Source organism: Cinclus cinclus, chromosome 1 (assembly GCF_963662255.1).
Source record: "Cinclus cinclus chromosome 1, bCinCin1.1, whole genome shotgun sequence".
NCBI classification, from domain to species: Eukaryota; Metazoa; Chordata; class Aves; order Passeriformes; family Cinclidae; genus Cinclus; species Cinclus cinclus.
Window position 1 is genome coordinate 44415237 of NC_085046.1, and position 17827 is coordinate 44433063.

Consider the following 17827-nt stretch of genomic DNA (forward strand, 5'->3'; position numbering starts at 1 on the left):
AGATGACATCTGTTAGGATGAAGCAGTGTGTTTTAGGAGGTCATGATAGCTGAAATTACCAGAATTTCCTAGAGAAGCTCGGCTGATTTGTGGGACATCCTTTCAATGGCAATTGACAATGTAGGTAAGAAATTTTTTTTTTTCTTTCAATCTGTTGCCTTTTTCTCTCTCAAAGTTGCTTAGCAGTGTGTGCTTTGGTGTTGAGGCCAGCATTTAAAACACATGACCAAGTTGAGTGTGTACACTGATGTCCGCTAAGGCAAAAATTTCTTCAACATTTTGTGCATATCTGTGATATAAATGTACATACGGACAACAGAAACAAAGTGGTAACTGTTCCTATCTAATGTTTGTTTCCTATGAAGGCAATAGGCTTGCTGAAGGTAGTACTTGTACTTACTGAATTTTTAGTACTTACTGAATTTTCAGTCATGCTGTAGGTAGGGCTTGTTCCAAATTCACATATTGGAGAGCTTTGAATGAAAGCAGCTGTGAGAAAAGTTGCAAGAGTAAGACACGTTCACTGTTCTACATCCTTGGTGAAACCACTCTCTTCTAGATTTTCTGGTCTTCATGGAAATTACTGCTATCCATGTAGCTGAATCCATCTCCTTTTTTCAGTCAGATCATTTTGCACAAGTGTTTTTGGATTTTAATGGGTTCCTGGATTTTCCCTTCCACTGTTCTGGGGATTCTTTCCTATAAGAGAAGACTGAGGTTTAATACTCTTACATTAAGTGAATTGAACAAGGAAACTTCTAAAGTAGGATGCACTAAGGTGATATTTTAATAATTTTGCTGCTTTGTAGTGAAACACTTAAATAGGAAGTAGATAAACTTATCCCTCAATGCCTGATATAAATCATGGTTATGTATTGATACTGCTATGGCATGTAGATACATAATTTTGACTTCATCTGATAATAATCAATTGATATTGAAATCTAGTGTAGAAAGATCTTTTCCCAGAAACTTCAAAGTTTATGGAGATTTTGGTGGTATGCTAATTTAAAAAAATAAAATACTAATGTATTCTCCAGCTATAGTGTACTGTACAATTTCTATGTTCATTAAATTGTTCCTACTGATATGTAGGCATTTTTATCCTGGCTGACCACAAAAATTGACATCATCAGTGTTTCTATTTCATTTTATTATGCAATCATTCCTTCCCTGTTTGAATGTGCCCTGAAAAATTTAATCTTAACTGACATCTATGTTAGAATGTAAAAATACATTTCTGTTAAGAAATACATCTGTCATATCTTTACTTATAATTATCAGTCTGTCTACAAAGTGCGTCAGCAGTAAGGGATTATGGAATTTTACTTATGATTATTTCAATAAATAATAAAAATATATCAACAAGTTTCTCCGTCTTTAGTCTCTGGAGTCAAGAAATGGCACTTTACTTTGTCCTGCCTGTCAGAGGTGGCAAACGGGGACTGTCTCAGTACTTTTTTCTCACTTTGGAGTCCAGCATGCCTCAGGTAAATATCACAGATTTTGCCTGTAGGAAAGCTGTGTCTTTTTATCATTTTGCTAGACTCAGAAAAAGAAAATTTGTAAGATGTCAAAGCAATATTCTGACAAACTCAGCAGCAGGAAGAATGTTTTCTTTCCAGTATACTGGAAGTTTTTTAATTTAAAAAAACCAAAACAAACAAACAAAAAACTTAAAATTTTGTTTCTGGGAGATAATTTTCTTCTGGAAGAGAAGTAACAAAACATAAGCCACTTAAATGGAAACTAATTTGAGAAAGCTCAACACAGTCTTCTTGGGGATTTGATTTCTTTTGTTATTTTCTTAAGTAATTGATATCGAATAGTTTCTTTCAGAAACTGTGTGTATTGCAGATACTTCAGTGCATTCATTCTCAAACTTGAGAGCTGTGGAAGATATCCTGAAAGGCTGAATGTTACCCAGTCACATGTATCCTGTAAGACTGGAAGCGTAGGGCAGAGATGATCATAGAGTCCTTGAGTATCTCAGGTTGGAAGTGACCAGTAAGAATCATGAGGCTAAGGTTGGAGCTACTGAGAGAAAATGTGCTGGTTAAGGCTGTGCAGAGAGCAGGGGTGGAGAAGCCAATTCCAGGTTCTGCTGAAGCCTTACTCTTGCTAAGAACATTTCATGTTCCAAATCTTTTCATGACATTTCACGTTCGTGTCTATGCCTGGAGATGGTGGTGTGAGCTCTACTGTTACTTCTTTCATCACTTGTTTCCAATTCCTACTCCACCACCTTTTGACGTATCTCCATATGTTCTCTCCCAATATTGGATCTACTGAAGTGATATAGAGTGCTTTGTGCTCTATTCCACATTTAAATTCTATCTTCTTCTTTTGTGCTGAAGTGTTAGGTTCATTCATACAGCAGAGCGTTCTGTGATGTAGAAAACTAATGGGAATTTAAAGCTTCTCGCCATGGCTATTGGTGGGCCGGACCTTTTGTGCTACTGCCAAAACTGCAGTATTATCCTAGAAGACAGCCTGTGAGACAGCCTATTATGTGTTTCCTGTGTGATTTGCCTGGAAGTAATTTGTTGGCCTGTGACTATGGTCACCTTTGTTTGGCAAGGTATGTAGCGGGGATCTAAGGCAGTGGAAGATCTGTGCACGCGATGTTAGCGCACGAAGTTAGCTCCATGTTGCTTTGGTACAGCCTATCCCTAGGTTTCAGCAGTTTATTGGTACAATGACCCTCAAGAATGTTTTTAGTGAATACATGTCTCCTGCCCACTCATTTTGAAAACTCTGAATAGAGGTGAAGAGGTGGATTGTATCCTGGGGAAAATAGAGCATATTGTGCTAAGGAACGGAGATTGAATGTCTGTGTTCTAAAAGAGAGTAAAAAAATAACCAAAGAAGTAAACTAAAAGGCTGCAATCAATATGGTTCCCGGACCAGAAAGGACAAGGAAGAACAGGAGCAGAGTAGATAAACAGCATCAATAAAATGTCTGTCAAGTTTGTGATTTACTGTCTTTTATGCCTTTTTTTCTTCCTTTTTCTTCCTTTTTCTTCTTTTCTAGTTTGTTTTGAGTAATGTCCCTGTGGGCACTGGTGAACTAGACAGTTTCTGGGGTTCTTACGTGGAAAACTTCTCTCTGAATATCAGAATTCTGTATAATTGACTGTAGTTTCTCTTAAATGAGACCCTGAGTGAACACCAAATAAGCTGCAATTTCTAAATATGGCTGGTCTGAAGAGAACAAAGAAATCATGAATATAACCTGCGTTTCACAAAAGGGAGTAATCTTCTAAGTTTTTGCTGAAAACCAATTCAGATTTTCATGTGAATCCAATATTTGACATAAACCGTTCTTCTATGTTAGTGGTATGTTCAAGCCAAAGGAGAAGAAATTTTTAAGGTTTAAAGAGTCTTATTTTCTTTATCTGGAGAGAAGAAATGCAGTTGTCCTATCTTGAAGGTTGCATTTTCACAGGTATCAAAAGGAAACTGATTTGGAGATGGAGCTGCCCTGGGGGCTATTTGGTAATGTTTGCTAGGAAATAGCTAAGTTAGTAGACGCTGAACAAGTTTGTACTGACTTCACTTGAGCATGGTCAGTATCTACATTTTCTATTAAAATAGTTTTTATCACTGATATTTGAAAAATCAACCATTTGGAGAATAGTTTACAACTATTATACTAACTACTGTTTCTTAATAAGTACCCAGATCAGAAGTAGTACCTAGAACCAAGGGTAGACTTTAGACAGTGAAATACTGCATATCACATTATTGTCCATGAGTGGGGGAGAGAGGATGCATACCTTTATGGGTGCCCATAATTTCTGTGGTGTGTCCCATGTCTGTATTTTCTCTCCCTGTACTCCTTTCTGGTACAGTGTTATCTGATGCTGTTTATATTCCATGCTTGGCAAAAGACTCAAGCATGGGTTGTGATGTTCCATCATTATTGTTCTCTAGAGGAAAAGAGTAATATGAATTTTTGATGTGGATGTAGGTGTATGAAATACTTGAATTTCAGCTGCACAGAGTGTATAGCAATGTATATAGAAGAATTCCAGGTTCTCTAAAAATAATTGGTCTTTTCCCCTAATATTTGTTTTAGGAATGAGTTGATATGAATTCCCTATATTCCCAAACTTTTGGAAAACTCACCACATGCTTTTATTTTCCATTATTTTTTTTGAGATAATAGACTCATTTTTTTTTTTTTCACTTTTGTAGGCCTTATGCAGAATTACTCGTGCCTCACCTAATGCTTTCCAGAGTGTCATTGAAAAAGTGGGATTAACAGCTGTACTAAATTCCTTGGCAAATGGAATATGCAAAATTCAGCAGTACATGCTCACGATGTTTTCAGCAATGTTGTCGTGTGGGATTCATCTACAGAGGCTAATTCAAGAAAAGGTTTGAGTTCAGATTAATATTTCACTGGCATGGAATTTCATGCAAGGAAAAGTTAAAGTTGACACTGCTAGTGGTTTTGGGTTTTCAAAATACGTGTCAGTGACATTTGCATGTTGGAATAACAGGAAACGAGGAATGTGTTTCTTTTCTATTTGCTTTAAGTCTAAATTATAAGGTGTATAGTTTTTCTTTCTCTCATTGATCTTTGAGAAATGGTACTAATGGGTATATAAATTGTTCCTGCAGGTAGGATTCAATCAATATAGAATATCCTAGTGTGACTATAACTGATAATGGGCCCTAAGGAAAATCAGTAAGGAATCAGTACGGATAGCTATTTGACATAGCTCTTTTAGGCATTTAACAGAGAAAATAGGTAGGGTCCTGAATAAATATGAATCTGTACTTTATGCTCTCCTTAAAGGACCTTAGGCAAATTTGTAGGTGAAATATCTTGCAGAAATTAGCATTTTAATACCTTAATGTCACTGAACAAAACAACTGGTTTTGATTTATGTCTAATATAATTTTTGGTTGAAGTGGTTAGAAGTTTTCTGTTTTGATCCCCAAACTATTTTGTATTTAGAGAAAAAGTCTTTATTTTTGGCAGTATGTCTGCATAGTTCATGAATGAAAGTAATTATCTCCCTCTGTGTGGAAGAGATAAAAATCACAAAGAAAGTAGGAACTCTAGCTCGTTTCCCTACATATTGTTTTAACAATTATATTTAAATTAAAAAATAATCCCCCCCATGTAGCCTGAAATTACTAATTCTCTTCCTAAAATTTATTTCTGTACCATGTAAGAATTGTCAGTGTGTTTTTCTGAGTGCATGTCATCTGGCCTTAAACTTTCCAGATCCCACCACCAGCAGGTGCCATATTGTCCTGTAATGTTGCGCTAAAAGTGAACATTACTGTGAGTTGATGGTATAGTCAGATGAGCAAGGTCAAAACTTATTCACTTGAAGATGCAGGAGAAGAATGCAATTTGCAGCTAACCTACAGCTACAGCATAAACTTTTTTTTGTGTGAAAAATTTCTTATTTATATAGGACTTATATTGCTAAAAGAACTCCCATAATGATATTGAATTTCTTACAGACAGTTGCTAGAATTCCCTTTCTGATACTGCAGTTCTTGCATAAAATTGTAATCAAAGTTTGCAAATCACAAAACTGAAATACAGACAAATGTAGACATTCCTCTAATAGCATATATCAAGCTAATGATAGAAGCGGGAATAGTGCCCAAAGCTGTAAGTAAAAAACACTGTACTGTAAAAACTGATAAAGTAGGTCTGGTTCTACTGCATGTACCCACATTTGCTAACTGTACCTGCGTTACATCTCAGACAAACTTTAATCTCATAGAATGGGGTTTTTTTTTTTGGAATGAGATTATTTCAGTTGGGTAGAGCCTGGTGGTAATAACACAGAGGTTTGGTTCAATCTCCATGTGAGCCATTCACTTAAGAGTTGGACTTGATGATCCCTTCCAACTCAGAATGTTCTGTGATCTGACAATTAGATTGTCGGATTTTGGAAGCTGGAACTAAATTTCTATTTTTCTTTAGTAGAATCTAAAAATACAAACATGCTCCTATATTGAACTGCCAGGTGCTATCACATCACATGGAGCAGTATTATTTTAGAGCTGAAAATTGAATTTAATAGTCCATGCACTTTTCAGTATTTTATGCTCATGATGCATGAGTCCACCTGAATGAAAGAAGGGAGGAGTGAGTAGTGTTGGCCTACAGATTATTTTGCGTTCTGTTAAGTTCTTGTTTAGTTCAGCTTAAGAGGCAGAAGGACCTCAGTGTCCCACAAAGGCAGTGACAAAGAAGTGGCTATCTGTTTAATAGAGGCACAAACAACATATTAAAAGATACTTAAATATATAAATTCAAGATGGAGTTTAATTTAGCTTTGTGTATGTTATCTGGAAACACCCTTAGCTTGTAAGACTTAGGACTGCTCTTGTTTTCTTCAGTCTTCAAGAACAGCAATAAAAATCAGTTATAAAACAAAAGCCAGAAATGCAGTTTTTTTGATTATCTACACTAATACAAAGCTTCAGAGAACTACAGTAACCAAAAGGAACTGGGCTTTGTCCCTCTCTGATACAGAGACTTTTTGTTTTAGTTTCCTATTTTGGAAACTGAAATAGTTAAAGTGATGTTTTTACAATAAGGCATGGAAAAAGAACTCAAAATCAAGAATCTTGAGCACATTATAGGAGTAGATTTAAAAAACCCCAATGCTAATTACTTTCATCTGGCTGTCAGAGATTCACCTTTGGATGAGTGAAAATCAGTCACAGCTTTTTGAATGCTGTTAGATTCTTCCAGAGGTCAGATAATAGGGCAAGGTGTTTTTTATTTGATTTCTTTTTTCCTCAACTAGTCATAAGTAAAATTATTCAAATAATTACAGCAGTATATTGTCACAACTGCATTGTAAATACATTATAAGTATTGTCCTCATATTTCAGTAACTGTTTTCAACTCTGAATGTGGACAAGTAACTACCACTGTAGATGATAGTTTTGACAATATCAGTATGAATTAATAAATATATAAAAATATTTTTAACAAAATTTTTGTAACTCTAAATATAATATGGAGACATTTGCAAAGCATAGAAGGGAAATTTGAAAATACATAACAATGCAACAAATGTTTGCAATTGTAATTTCTGTTCTTGTATAGTGAGATAGTGGTCTTGCTGTTTTCCTGTTGTGTAGCCAGTTCAAGAACATAATTGCTTTTGTTTAAAACTGCTTTGCATTATTACTCAGTGGGTCCAAAATAAAGTCATAATCTTGTTGCAGTGTGTTCACTTGAAATGAAAAGAGTGTACTATCCTGTGGAGTCTCTGTGGATACATCAAATGCTTGCAGGGGAGGGAGGAACAATGTAACAGAGAAATGATAAATAATGTATTTGGCAGTATTTGAGTGATTTTTGGCTTTTCTGATACACTAAGTCTTGCAGGTCAGCAAAGATGTGCTTGAGATTTTCTTTGAATAAACTGTTGCTGTTTTGCAGCAAAATAAAACTCAAACCAGCCAGAAAAGCAAATTCCAACAGGTCAAGTTAATTTCTTAAACCAGATTATTAGAACATTCCCAGATAAATCTGATGTAACTAATTTTAATTGTCTTCACCCATGTTGACCCCCACATATAGCATTGAAATATTCTTGCTTTCCAAAGTATGAGAACTAAAAATAGATGTGCTTCGGCTTGTACTTGCATGTGTATTTGTCATGGTGTCCTTGTGCGTGGTCTATCAAGTCCATTTATGTTAGCACAGTCAGTATTGCATTATACATACTCTTTGACTATGTCTGAGGTTTTATGGGATTTCTGAATATAAAAATTTTGGTTTTGTTGTTACTGTTGTTTTGGTAATTTCACTTAAAAAAATCCCTTGAAAAACCAAACCACACTTATTTAAAATTCAACTTTTGCATTTATTATATTGTAATTTAAGAACTTGACTGCTATAAGTTCATACTGGAGGAGGTATAAGTCATACTCTGTGAGCTGTTGAAGCGTCTAAAGCAGTAATATTTTAAATCCCAAGACTGAGAAATTCTTCTATTTGTGAAATTATTTGTTGAAGTACTGCAAAACAGTTCTAGAATAATTAATAGCAGTTTGTTTTTCTGGGATTTCTATAGTTACTGAATGACAGCTGCTTTTGAAGACAAGGTTAAAATGGTGTCAAAATAAAATCTGATGGTTTCTTGGCCAGCTCTTACACTTCTGCTCTTCTTCCAGTCTCAGTAAAGCTGTATAGTAAATTGTTGCAAAGGGTGTCTCTAATAAATTACAGTCCGTGTTAATTTGCAGTTGTTGCCATCAAATGAAGAATTTGAATAGTAATATGTATGTTAAACATGCATCACACGGAAAGATTTTTAACTTTGCACACAGCATGCATACACTGCTTGTCTATCCTATAGTGTCACTTCCTTGAGAATCTAGCTCAACTGTTTGAGGGAAGGTTCCTTTGATGAGGCCATGTGTGCTCAGTCTAATTTTTGCATAGAGTCAGTTGACACAGTTTGTAAATTCTGGATCAGTTTTAAATTCTGATTTTGTTTATCCTTCTTTCTTTTAAAGTCCTAATTTTATTTCTTCCTTGAAAAGATGTTCACTTTCTGAACTCAAAATAAAACTAGATTAGGTAAGAACCATCAAAGAAGGTAGAAACACTTTAACCATCTATTTGGAGCATCTGGTATATAATTTGGGGTCTGATGTAGACAAGATTGTATCCAACTAATGTGTAGTTGTTAATATTCCTGCATATAAGGGAAAGAATAGCTAAAAATTTTAATAGTATTTGTACTTAAATACATATGTATTATGAAAATAGTTCAGCTTTGTTTTAAAATAAAGATATTGAAGTATCTTATCTTTATGCTTAAGGTAAGCCGTTTAAAAATATAAGTTTTATCATCTTTTATAGTTAATTCCATACTATTTTGGATATAGCACATTAACTAGTGTTTACTTTTTACTCTGTCTTTTGTGAAGATGTTCAAAGCAGCTTTACACTGGGCCAGTCAATCTTGGCCAGAATTTATTTGCTAGTGTTTTGTGGATTTTTTTTTTCCTACGAGTGACATGAAAATAACCAGACTTTAAGTTTGTACAGTCTTACAATACAGTTTGAGGAACTTTAACATATTTGTATTTATCTCCACCCAGGATTTTGTGACTACAATTACTCGTCTACTTGAAAGTCCTTCAACTTTTATTCGAGCAAAAGCCTTTCTGGTCCTTCTACAAGTTTTAATTAATAACAGGGAGATGCTGCTCCTCAGTTGTCAAACAAGGTAAGGTAATAGTAATCCTTTCATTCACAAGAATATTTTGTTTGTGATCATCGGGTGACAATTATTCACAAGGAGAAACCACTGTCTTGTGAGAATATCTTTTAAAGTAACTTGTGGTCCCAGTGACCATTTGCATTTTTGCGTAGGGCAAAAGATACACTGCAACAGTGAGTTGTTGCTACTGTGGGAAAGCAAAGTAAAAGGCTTTGTTATGTGCCTTCCTCATCTTGGGGTTTGATATAGTCCATAGTCTTTTCAGGATAGTCACTTTAAAGGTAAAATAGTATTTTTTGGCTGTATGTGTTGTGGGAGTGATTTTCATAATGGCCAACAAATTCCTGTGACTTTTACATTAAGTATTTAATTTTTCTATGTTTTGGAATACTTTGTAATAAATTACTGAAACACCAGGGAATTGTTATTTTAAATTTTTTGTTTTCTCTTGGGACAGAAAACATTTTTGTATCAGAGGGGAGCAAATTAGACTGTGTTAGAATATGAATTGTCATAAATTGTCAAACCTGTCTTTCAAGGTGGTCGGAGAAGTAAGATGAAAGAAATTTTAGTTGGGATTTCTATCTTCTACTGCTCTGTAAACAGAAGAGTAAAATTAAGTGTAAATGTAGTTTTTACAATATTGAAATAGAGCAGGTTTGGAACTGAATGTGAAAAAGGATGAGGCTTGTGGGTAGCTGTAAATCTGTATCGATGGCAAATATATCTTATATTCATGTTTGAGAAGAATTAGGATGTATACGTTGGAGTTAAAGAAAGGGGCAGATGAGTTACACCATGAAGTCATTGTGAGAGGACACCTTGTGGGGTGCTAGCATCATGTATACTCCTTCACTCACAAAGCTGCAGATATGTCAGTATTTGTAGAATCACTGAGAATAAGTACGCAATCCAAGGAGTTTTTTTCACGTGGACCTTTTTGTACTTCCAGAAATGTTCTATCAGATTATGTGTTTTAGTTAATGTAAAATGCCTCTAATGATTTGTGACTTTTTGAATGACTACATTTGTAATAACTTCGGCTATTCATGTGCTTGATATGCCACATAGGACTCTGCTGTGTGTTTGGTGAAAGGTCCGACAGAAATCCTGCACAGACAATTACTATTTTTTTATATATACCTAAGATGATATATGAATGAGAATAATAATTTTATCAACAATTTTCTCTATTTATAGTGCTTGCCAACAAACTGCCTTTCTGAAGACAATGTGTTGTGAATTTGGAATATGATTTTATATTTTTGGCTTTATCCTTCTGTTTTATTGTGATGCTCCAGACAGGTCTGATTAGAGACCAATACATTATGTAATACATTAGGTAAAACAATAGGCAAGCCTTATAGCAGCTTTATTGAGCTGATAAACTGGTTTTCTTCATAATTGTTCTTTTTATATCTCTTATCAGAATAGATCATCTAAAACCTTTCTCATCCAGAAAATAAGATAGCTACAGAGAGGAGAACTGACCCATTAAATCTGGAGACAGTTGCATTCATAATATCACTATATAACTCTGGAATAATCTTAAATCCATTCGGAGATATTGGATACTCATTGACTTATACTGTTGATTTCCATTTGGAGTATTTTTATTAGATGTCTTCAGTTGTCTGATGAACTTTTCTGTTTGAGAAAAGTTTCTTCAAAATTAGGACTCAGAAATTCTAAATTGCTAGTACAGGGAGCAGAAATCAGATGGATAGCTCTTGAAAATATTGGATATACTCAAATTCTCCTTCTTGAGATGTTTGATTTGAGAAATACAAAGAGCATGTAGTAAAATGTACATAATTCCTGGTTAATGGTTTGCCTTCAGCAGCTGCAGCTACAGCCTGTAACAGGATTTATATTGCTTTAGGTGGTAAAATCCGTTTATGATAACGATAATCAATATAAGGCAGTTTTTCAGTGTGCATCACTTAAAGGATGATGCAGATGAAAAAACAGTAATAACTGTTTAATTGCAAGACTGCACTGAAAAATGCTTTTGTATAATTTAGTAATTATGCTGGTTTTGGCTGGGTTAGTGTTAATTTTCTTCATGGCAACTACTGTGAAGCTGTTTGTCCTGAAAACAGCCCCCTGGGGCTCATGAGCATCAGGACTGCCTCAGGGCCAGCATCCCAAAGGCCTTGCTCTGGAAAGCAGTCCTTCCTTTATTTGACAGCAAAGTTGGGGCAGGGTCTGGAGTGCAAGTCTTATGAGGAGGAGCTGAGAGAACTGAGGTTGTTTAGCCTGGAGGAAAGGAGGTTCATGGGAAACCTTATCACTCTGTAACCACCTGAAAGGAGGCTGTAGCAGGGCAGGTGTTGGAATTTTTTATTTCCAAGTAATGTGTGATAGAACAAGAGGAAGTGTTCTTCAGTTGTGCCACTGGAGATTTAGATTTGATATCAGGAAAAATTTTTTCACTGATAATTCAGACAATGAAATCCTGTTCCCCCTGGTAACCTTTGTGATATCTATCCTTGGAAGTGGTTTTGGAGCTGAAAAAACTGTGGTGTGTGAGGGAAATAACAGTTTCATAATTATTCATTTCTTTGCGAGGAAAGGACATGGGACAGAGAAAGGAGGGGAGAGAAAGAGAAATGGAAGGAGGAGCATGGAAAGAGGAAGTAGAAGGGAAGGGTAATGGCAAGCTTATTTTAGGCTGTGTTATTACCAAAATGGATTTCCTTGTGTTCTTCTTCCAGTTTGTGCACAGGTACCAGGAAATAAAAGGCATCAGAAGTAGGCACTTGCTAACACCCCCTTTTTACTGCAAGCAGTAGTGGTGCCTCTGGGCTGGGGACGTGGGAAGTATCTGGTGTTGCAAGTCTTGATTCCTGGAATGCAATCTTAAGATACCTGCCTATTTGTTTTTGCTGGTTACAGAACGTATTGGCTTTGGCCATGATACCAGCAGTTGCAATTCACTTTTGAGTATTTGTACACACAAACCCCCCTGCATGCCCCTCTAAATGCCTATTGATTAGCTGAGTTTGCACCATCTGGTTCCAAGTTTCTTTTTGTACTACTTTTGAAAAGTCTCTCCTTACTCAAAGAGTGTGAAAACACCTTTATATAATTCCAAATAAGAGTGGAGAAACAGCTGATCCCAGCTGATCAAAGGCATATTCTATGCCACGTAGCCTCATGGGGGGAGGAAGAAAGGAAGGGCCATAAGACAATATGGGTGATGTCCCTCATCTTCCCAAGTACCCATTACATGTGATGGAGCTCTTTGTTCCTGGTGATGGCTGAACACCTGTCTGCTCATGGGAACTCGTGAATTAATTCCTTGTTTTGCTTTGCTTGTGCAGATTTTGAGTTCTGTGGATGAAAAGTATTGATATATAGTAAGAAATGTAATTTTGAAGTGAATTCATTGTTCCACCACATTGAGACAATTCACCTGTTACTCCTTTTTCCTACCTGTTCTGTGGTAGTTGATTACATACCTTTGATTCTTCCACATGTGATACTGCTAGAGAAGGTATGAGATCCTTTAGGCTGAAGTAGCACTTGTTTACTTACACTACGCAAATTAATTTCTTTTGGTAATCACACTGAGTTTACCAGTCTCGTTCTTTTCTCCTTGATTTGTAGAGACAGTCTATGTGTTCTTCAGGGGAGGGGTATAACCTGAAGTTTCATTGAGGCTTTTCATTCCACCTTTTTCTGAACTAGCAATAATTGTGAATTAGTCTCACTGAATTGTTCTTTTTGTATCTAAATGGTTTCAGAGAAATTCCTAGGTAAACAGACACTGACTTTGAGATTGAACTTCTCCCAAAAGAATTTATTCAAACCTCTTGTTTTCTGCTGTCTGCAGAGATGGATGGAAAGATAGGGTAGTATTCCCAACACATTTCACAGACTGCAGAAATGAAACTATGCACAGCAGCATAGCCTCTGAGAAAAATCTTTCTCTGTTTCCTGTGCCCACCTCCCATATTTATGAAATTTTCAAATCTTATACGTGCCCTGAAAGGAAAAGCTTTGCCTGGAAACCTGCTACAGTCTCATATCCAGCATAGCCTGTGTGCCTTATACATCTTAAGATTGATCTAGAAAAGTGGTGAGGAAAGGAACTGAAAAGCTTGGTGTTCACTCAGGAGGGAAAGCATGGAAATGGAAGGCAGGAAGGAACAATGATGTAAGTCAGTGATTTCAGGAAAAAAAAACCCAGCAAGCTGGTATCAAATTAAAAAGAAGAAAAAAGTGATGGAAGGCAAGAAATAGAGATTGACCCTTCTATTAGCATGATATACCATCTGATGTTACACCTCTGTAAAATAAACTATATCTATGTTAAGTATCCTTTAAAAATCTTCATAATTTTCTGTTATTAGACGTTGACTAATAATGACAATTATAAATAATAATAAAACTAAAAAATAGTCCTTGATTTCTTGGAATAAATGGACTGTAAATGTCCTCAGAGTATTCATGACCTTCTTTTAGTTTTTAGTTAGGTCTGCCATTCTCTGTGAGCATGGTCTCTTTTCTCCATGTTGATCATCCCATTAAGAGAACAGTTCTTATTCTTTCAAGTAGTAGACCTCATTCCTGTTCTATCACTCCAGACTCTTAACTCTGGAATTTTCCCTTCTTTTGCTCCACTCTTCCACATTTTTTTTCTGGAAAACTTGGGTTGCTTTGCTTTTTTAGTGTAAAAACTCACTGATGGTCATATCTTGCAATACACACACTTGAATTTGTTTTTGTTAAATCAAACGTTCGCTTCATAGACAGTGGTTTACTCCTCATCATATTTAGTTTATTTATACTAACATGTACTTATTTTTTCATGTATTGTTGAGTGCAAGACAAATGTGCACTAAATTAATTGAATAACTGTATTTCTATAGGCCTGGTTTTGCCCACTAGAGAGAACACTGAGATTCATCAGGGAATAAAAGTAACTGATGAATTGTTCTACATCTGACTGAGGCATTTGTCAAAGGAAAATAAAGATTCTAATGCTTTGCTGCCTACACAATTTATATCTATACAGTCTTCTCGATACAATGTTTAGTTGGCCCGAACTATCAGGGAAAAAATAGTTGTGCATATTTTTAGTAAATCTTTATGTGAAAGACAATTTTATGAATGGAAGAACAATATAAAGGAGGGAACGTATTTATCTTTGGTCTCTCAGAATAAATAAACCTACTTTGTATCTTTCTGAAATGTGATTAAGTAATAGAACATGTTTTTATGAAAGGAAATAACCTCCTTCTCCCAAAGAAATAAAATCCCTCATGTTGAAGTTTATTTGGCCCATTTTAAGTAAAACTCAGACAAATCTAAATGTATTTCCATATAGAATCAGATGATTCTTAAATCATGGAAGTGTTTTCTTAAAAAAAGTTAATTCAAGTTCTGATATTTTGTCATTTTTTTTAAATCTAAGCTTTTCTTGAATAAAAATGACTTGGTTGTCTGGAAAGGCTAGAAGGCCATTTTATAAATTTTTATATATGAAAGTGTGAAGGTAAAATTCAATTTCTAGCACAATGTCGGATTTTGAATAGTTCTTTTCTAACAGGCAAATCAAAATTCCTGTAATTTAATACAATTTCCAGACATTACAAGAATGAAAGAGGTTCTCATGGTCTCTGGGAAGTGCAGCTTGAATATGTTACATCTGGGCTATTGCACAAGTGAAAAGTAGATACTCAGTGGGTATTTTGATCTCTCTCTCCCTTTGTCTCTGTAGAATAGGTTAGGAAGGATAAGAGTGTAGTATTCAATCATAATCATGTACTGTTTAGAGACATAACCCTGTAAAATATATTCTTAGGTAGTTTTTACTTTGTTGAGTGTATAATCTTTCTGATGGAAAGATGTATTTCCTACTAGTATTGTTATGAGCACTTGAGAAAATGTAAATAAGTAATTTTCATAGTTCTGTAAAGAGCATTGATTATCAGAAAGGTATTTCAAAAGGTAGTACTGAAGTACATACTTAAAATCCAGATCATGGATTTCCCTCACCAGTGATTGATGGTTCTTTGCACAGGACCCAGAGGGAGTTCAAATGTGAAACAAAGATGTCAATAGATGGCCCTAAAGGGAAGTCTGGCCCTTCTGTCTATTCAAATAAGCATTTTAAAATTTTGCCTGAAGCATTCTGTTGCAGGTGTATTATTAAAGCAATCTCTTGTAAGTTAGCCAGTGGCTAATAAATCAGTTACCATTTCACTGTGAGAAATGTCATTCTGCAGAATGGCACAGCCACAGAGCACTTGCCAGTTGGAATGTGTGCACTTAGTTTGTATTTAGAAATTGTGAACACCAAATTTCTAGAGAAAGGATGTAAGACTAGTTTGGGCTTTTATCTCTTTCAATATGTCCATTCCAATTAGTGCTAACATTTTAATAGGCAGCAGTGTGATCTGTGTAGTATGATTTTTCTGAAAGATTGATTTCTTATTACATTGACTTTAATTATCCTTGCTTTTGGAATTCTTCTGAGTTGAAAGTTAGTGTCTTTAGTCTTTCACTTATATTGCACATATTGATTATGTATTTCAAAATAAAGTGGATTGTAAAATTAGTCTCTCTAAGTTTGCAGAAATATTTACTCCTAATGTTAACATCATGTGTTCATTTAAACTTAGTAGAGTTGTGCTTACTTTAAGTAGCTTAAGGGTTTCTTTCCTTGACTCAGTAATTTGTGTTGGTTTTGGAGTTGATTAAAATAAAAGTGTCAAATTTCAACAAAATAACAGAGACAAAACTAATGTATTGTCTTAATTGTAGCCACAGGCACTAGAAATGTCTGGTTCAATAGTTTTTTTTAAAATATAGTGTTATATTCCTTGGTATGAGGGTTAATGTTTTGCACTTGTTTGAATGTAGACTCATGATGTATATTGAAAGAGACAGCAGAAAGACCATGCCAGGAAAAGAGCAGCAAGGTGGCAGTGAATATCTGTCAAAATGCCTCGATCTTCTCATCTATCATATTGTGCAGGAGCTGCCAGGAATTCTCGGTAAATTCAGTTTGTTAATCAAACAGATCTTACCTTTGCTTACTCTGTCAAGAAACAGATATCTCCTTCTATATACAGGCGGGAAAGACTGTATTTTCTGATTACATAGAGTTCACATGATATCAGCTTCCTGACATTTTTTAGATATGTCATGATCAGATATTTTGTATTGGAATGCATGATTTACTATATGAATGTTTTATGTTTGTGGGATGGTAAGCCTCACCAGCTCAGTCCGGAATGAAGCCCAGAGGTACAAGAAGTTTTATCAATCTAAATCTTTATCAATCTAATCTTTATTCTAAAGATACTGTAAAATCTATAAACGTTGTACAATTTAAGAGCGAATTTGCCCCATGAAGCAGAGACCTGGGAGAGATGTAACTGGGCATATCTCTTGAGTTTTAATCGCTTACACTGGAATTTATATATTATTTGCTACAGGCAGTTTTTCTGGAATATTTCAGCTGAGATAGTTCAGATGTTTTCAATGCCTGAAACTGATTTCCTCATGCACATGAAGTTTATTTTCATAAAATTATTTTCTGATGAGATGATACCTGATGTATTTTTCATCTTCTCTACATTATCACTAGGATATTGAAAATGTAATGGTAGCACTGCAAAGGTTAGTAGCCCTAAATGTCATGCTGCTATTTTAAAAGAAACTTTACTTCCTCTGCTAATGCAAATTTTTGCCTTGCTACAAACACCTGATCCCTTTTCCCAACTAAATATCAGGTTTGCATACTGGCTATATTTCAGGATGGAAGTCTCAGACTATAAATGTTTAAGCTCAAATTCACCTCCTACTGTTTATATATACCATATGTAACTGATATAGTAGGCTCAGATATTTCCTCAGAATCTGAAAGTTTCAAATACATAGTTATTATCATAATACCTACATAGTACATCAATTGCTTAGACATGTAATTACTACTGATTTATTATTGCAATGTATTTTTGAGAACTGATATCAAACATACACTTTTTTTTCTTTTCCAAGCTGGATCTGTGTGTTGATTGTTTTCTGTAATCTGAAGTTTTCGTTCTGTATTTGTCCATATTTGTCAGAAGTCTTTTTCTTTTTATGGCTGTATGATGAAGGAGCATGTACTGCTTGAGGTGGTAAAAGCTATGGGCAGCTAAGAATAATAATCAGATTTGAAAATTGGAACAGTGAAAAGCAGTTTAACTGTTGATTTAGAATTAATCCTAGCTGGCTTTTTTAATATGCATTCATGTAAGCTCCTTACTGATCCCATCTTCTTCCACCAGATGTAGCTATAAACCAAATAGATTAAGAAGCTGTAGAAATTGTCCTTAAAGATAGATTTGAAAAGAAAGAAATTGTTAATCTTCTGGTTAATTTAATTTTTTTTTGTTGTAAATAAGAAAGTAGTTTTATTTCTGCATTAATAATAGTTAGCCTAATTTTAGGAAGTAGATATAAATTGTTTAGATCATGCTACAATTAAAGGTAGCCATATCTATCTATTTATCAAATGCAAAATTTCCAAATGTGATGGTTATATATTCTTTAAAATATAGAAAGGGAGTTTGTTCAGTAAATCAGTTACTAACCAG

General features: G+C 35.0%; 1 protein-coding gene across 2 annotated transcripts in view; it reads left to right on the forward strand.

Moving 5' to 3' along the window:
* Positions 1 to 17827, forward strand: part of ULK4 (unc-51 like kinase 4) — a 209244-nt gene that overhangs the window by 42570 nt on the left and 148847 nt on the right. For both annotated transcript variants that reach the window (XM_062496991.1, XM_062496998.1), the window contains exons 20-22: positions 4201 to 4383; positions 9109 to 9236; positions 16104 to 16237. In XM_062496991.1, the coding sequence (XP_062352975.1) occupies positions 4201 to 4383; positions 9109 to 9236; positions 16104 to 16237 (445 nt within the window). The remainder of the gene's footprint in view (positions 1 to 4200; positions 4384 to 9108; positions 9237 to 16103; positions 16238 to 17827) is intronic.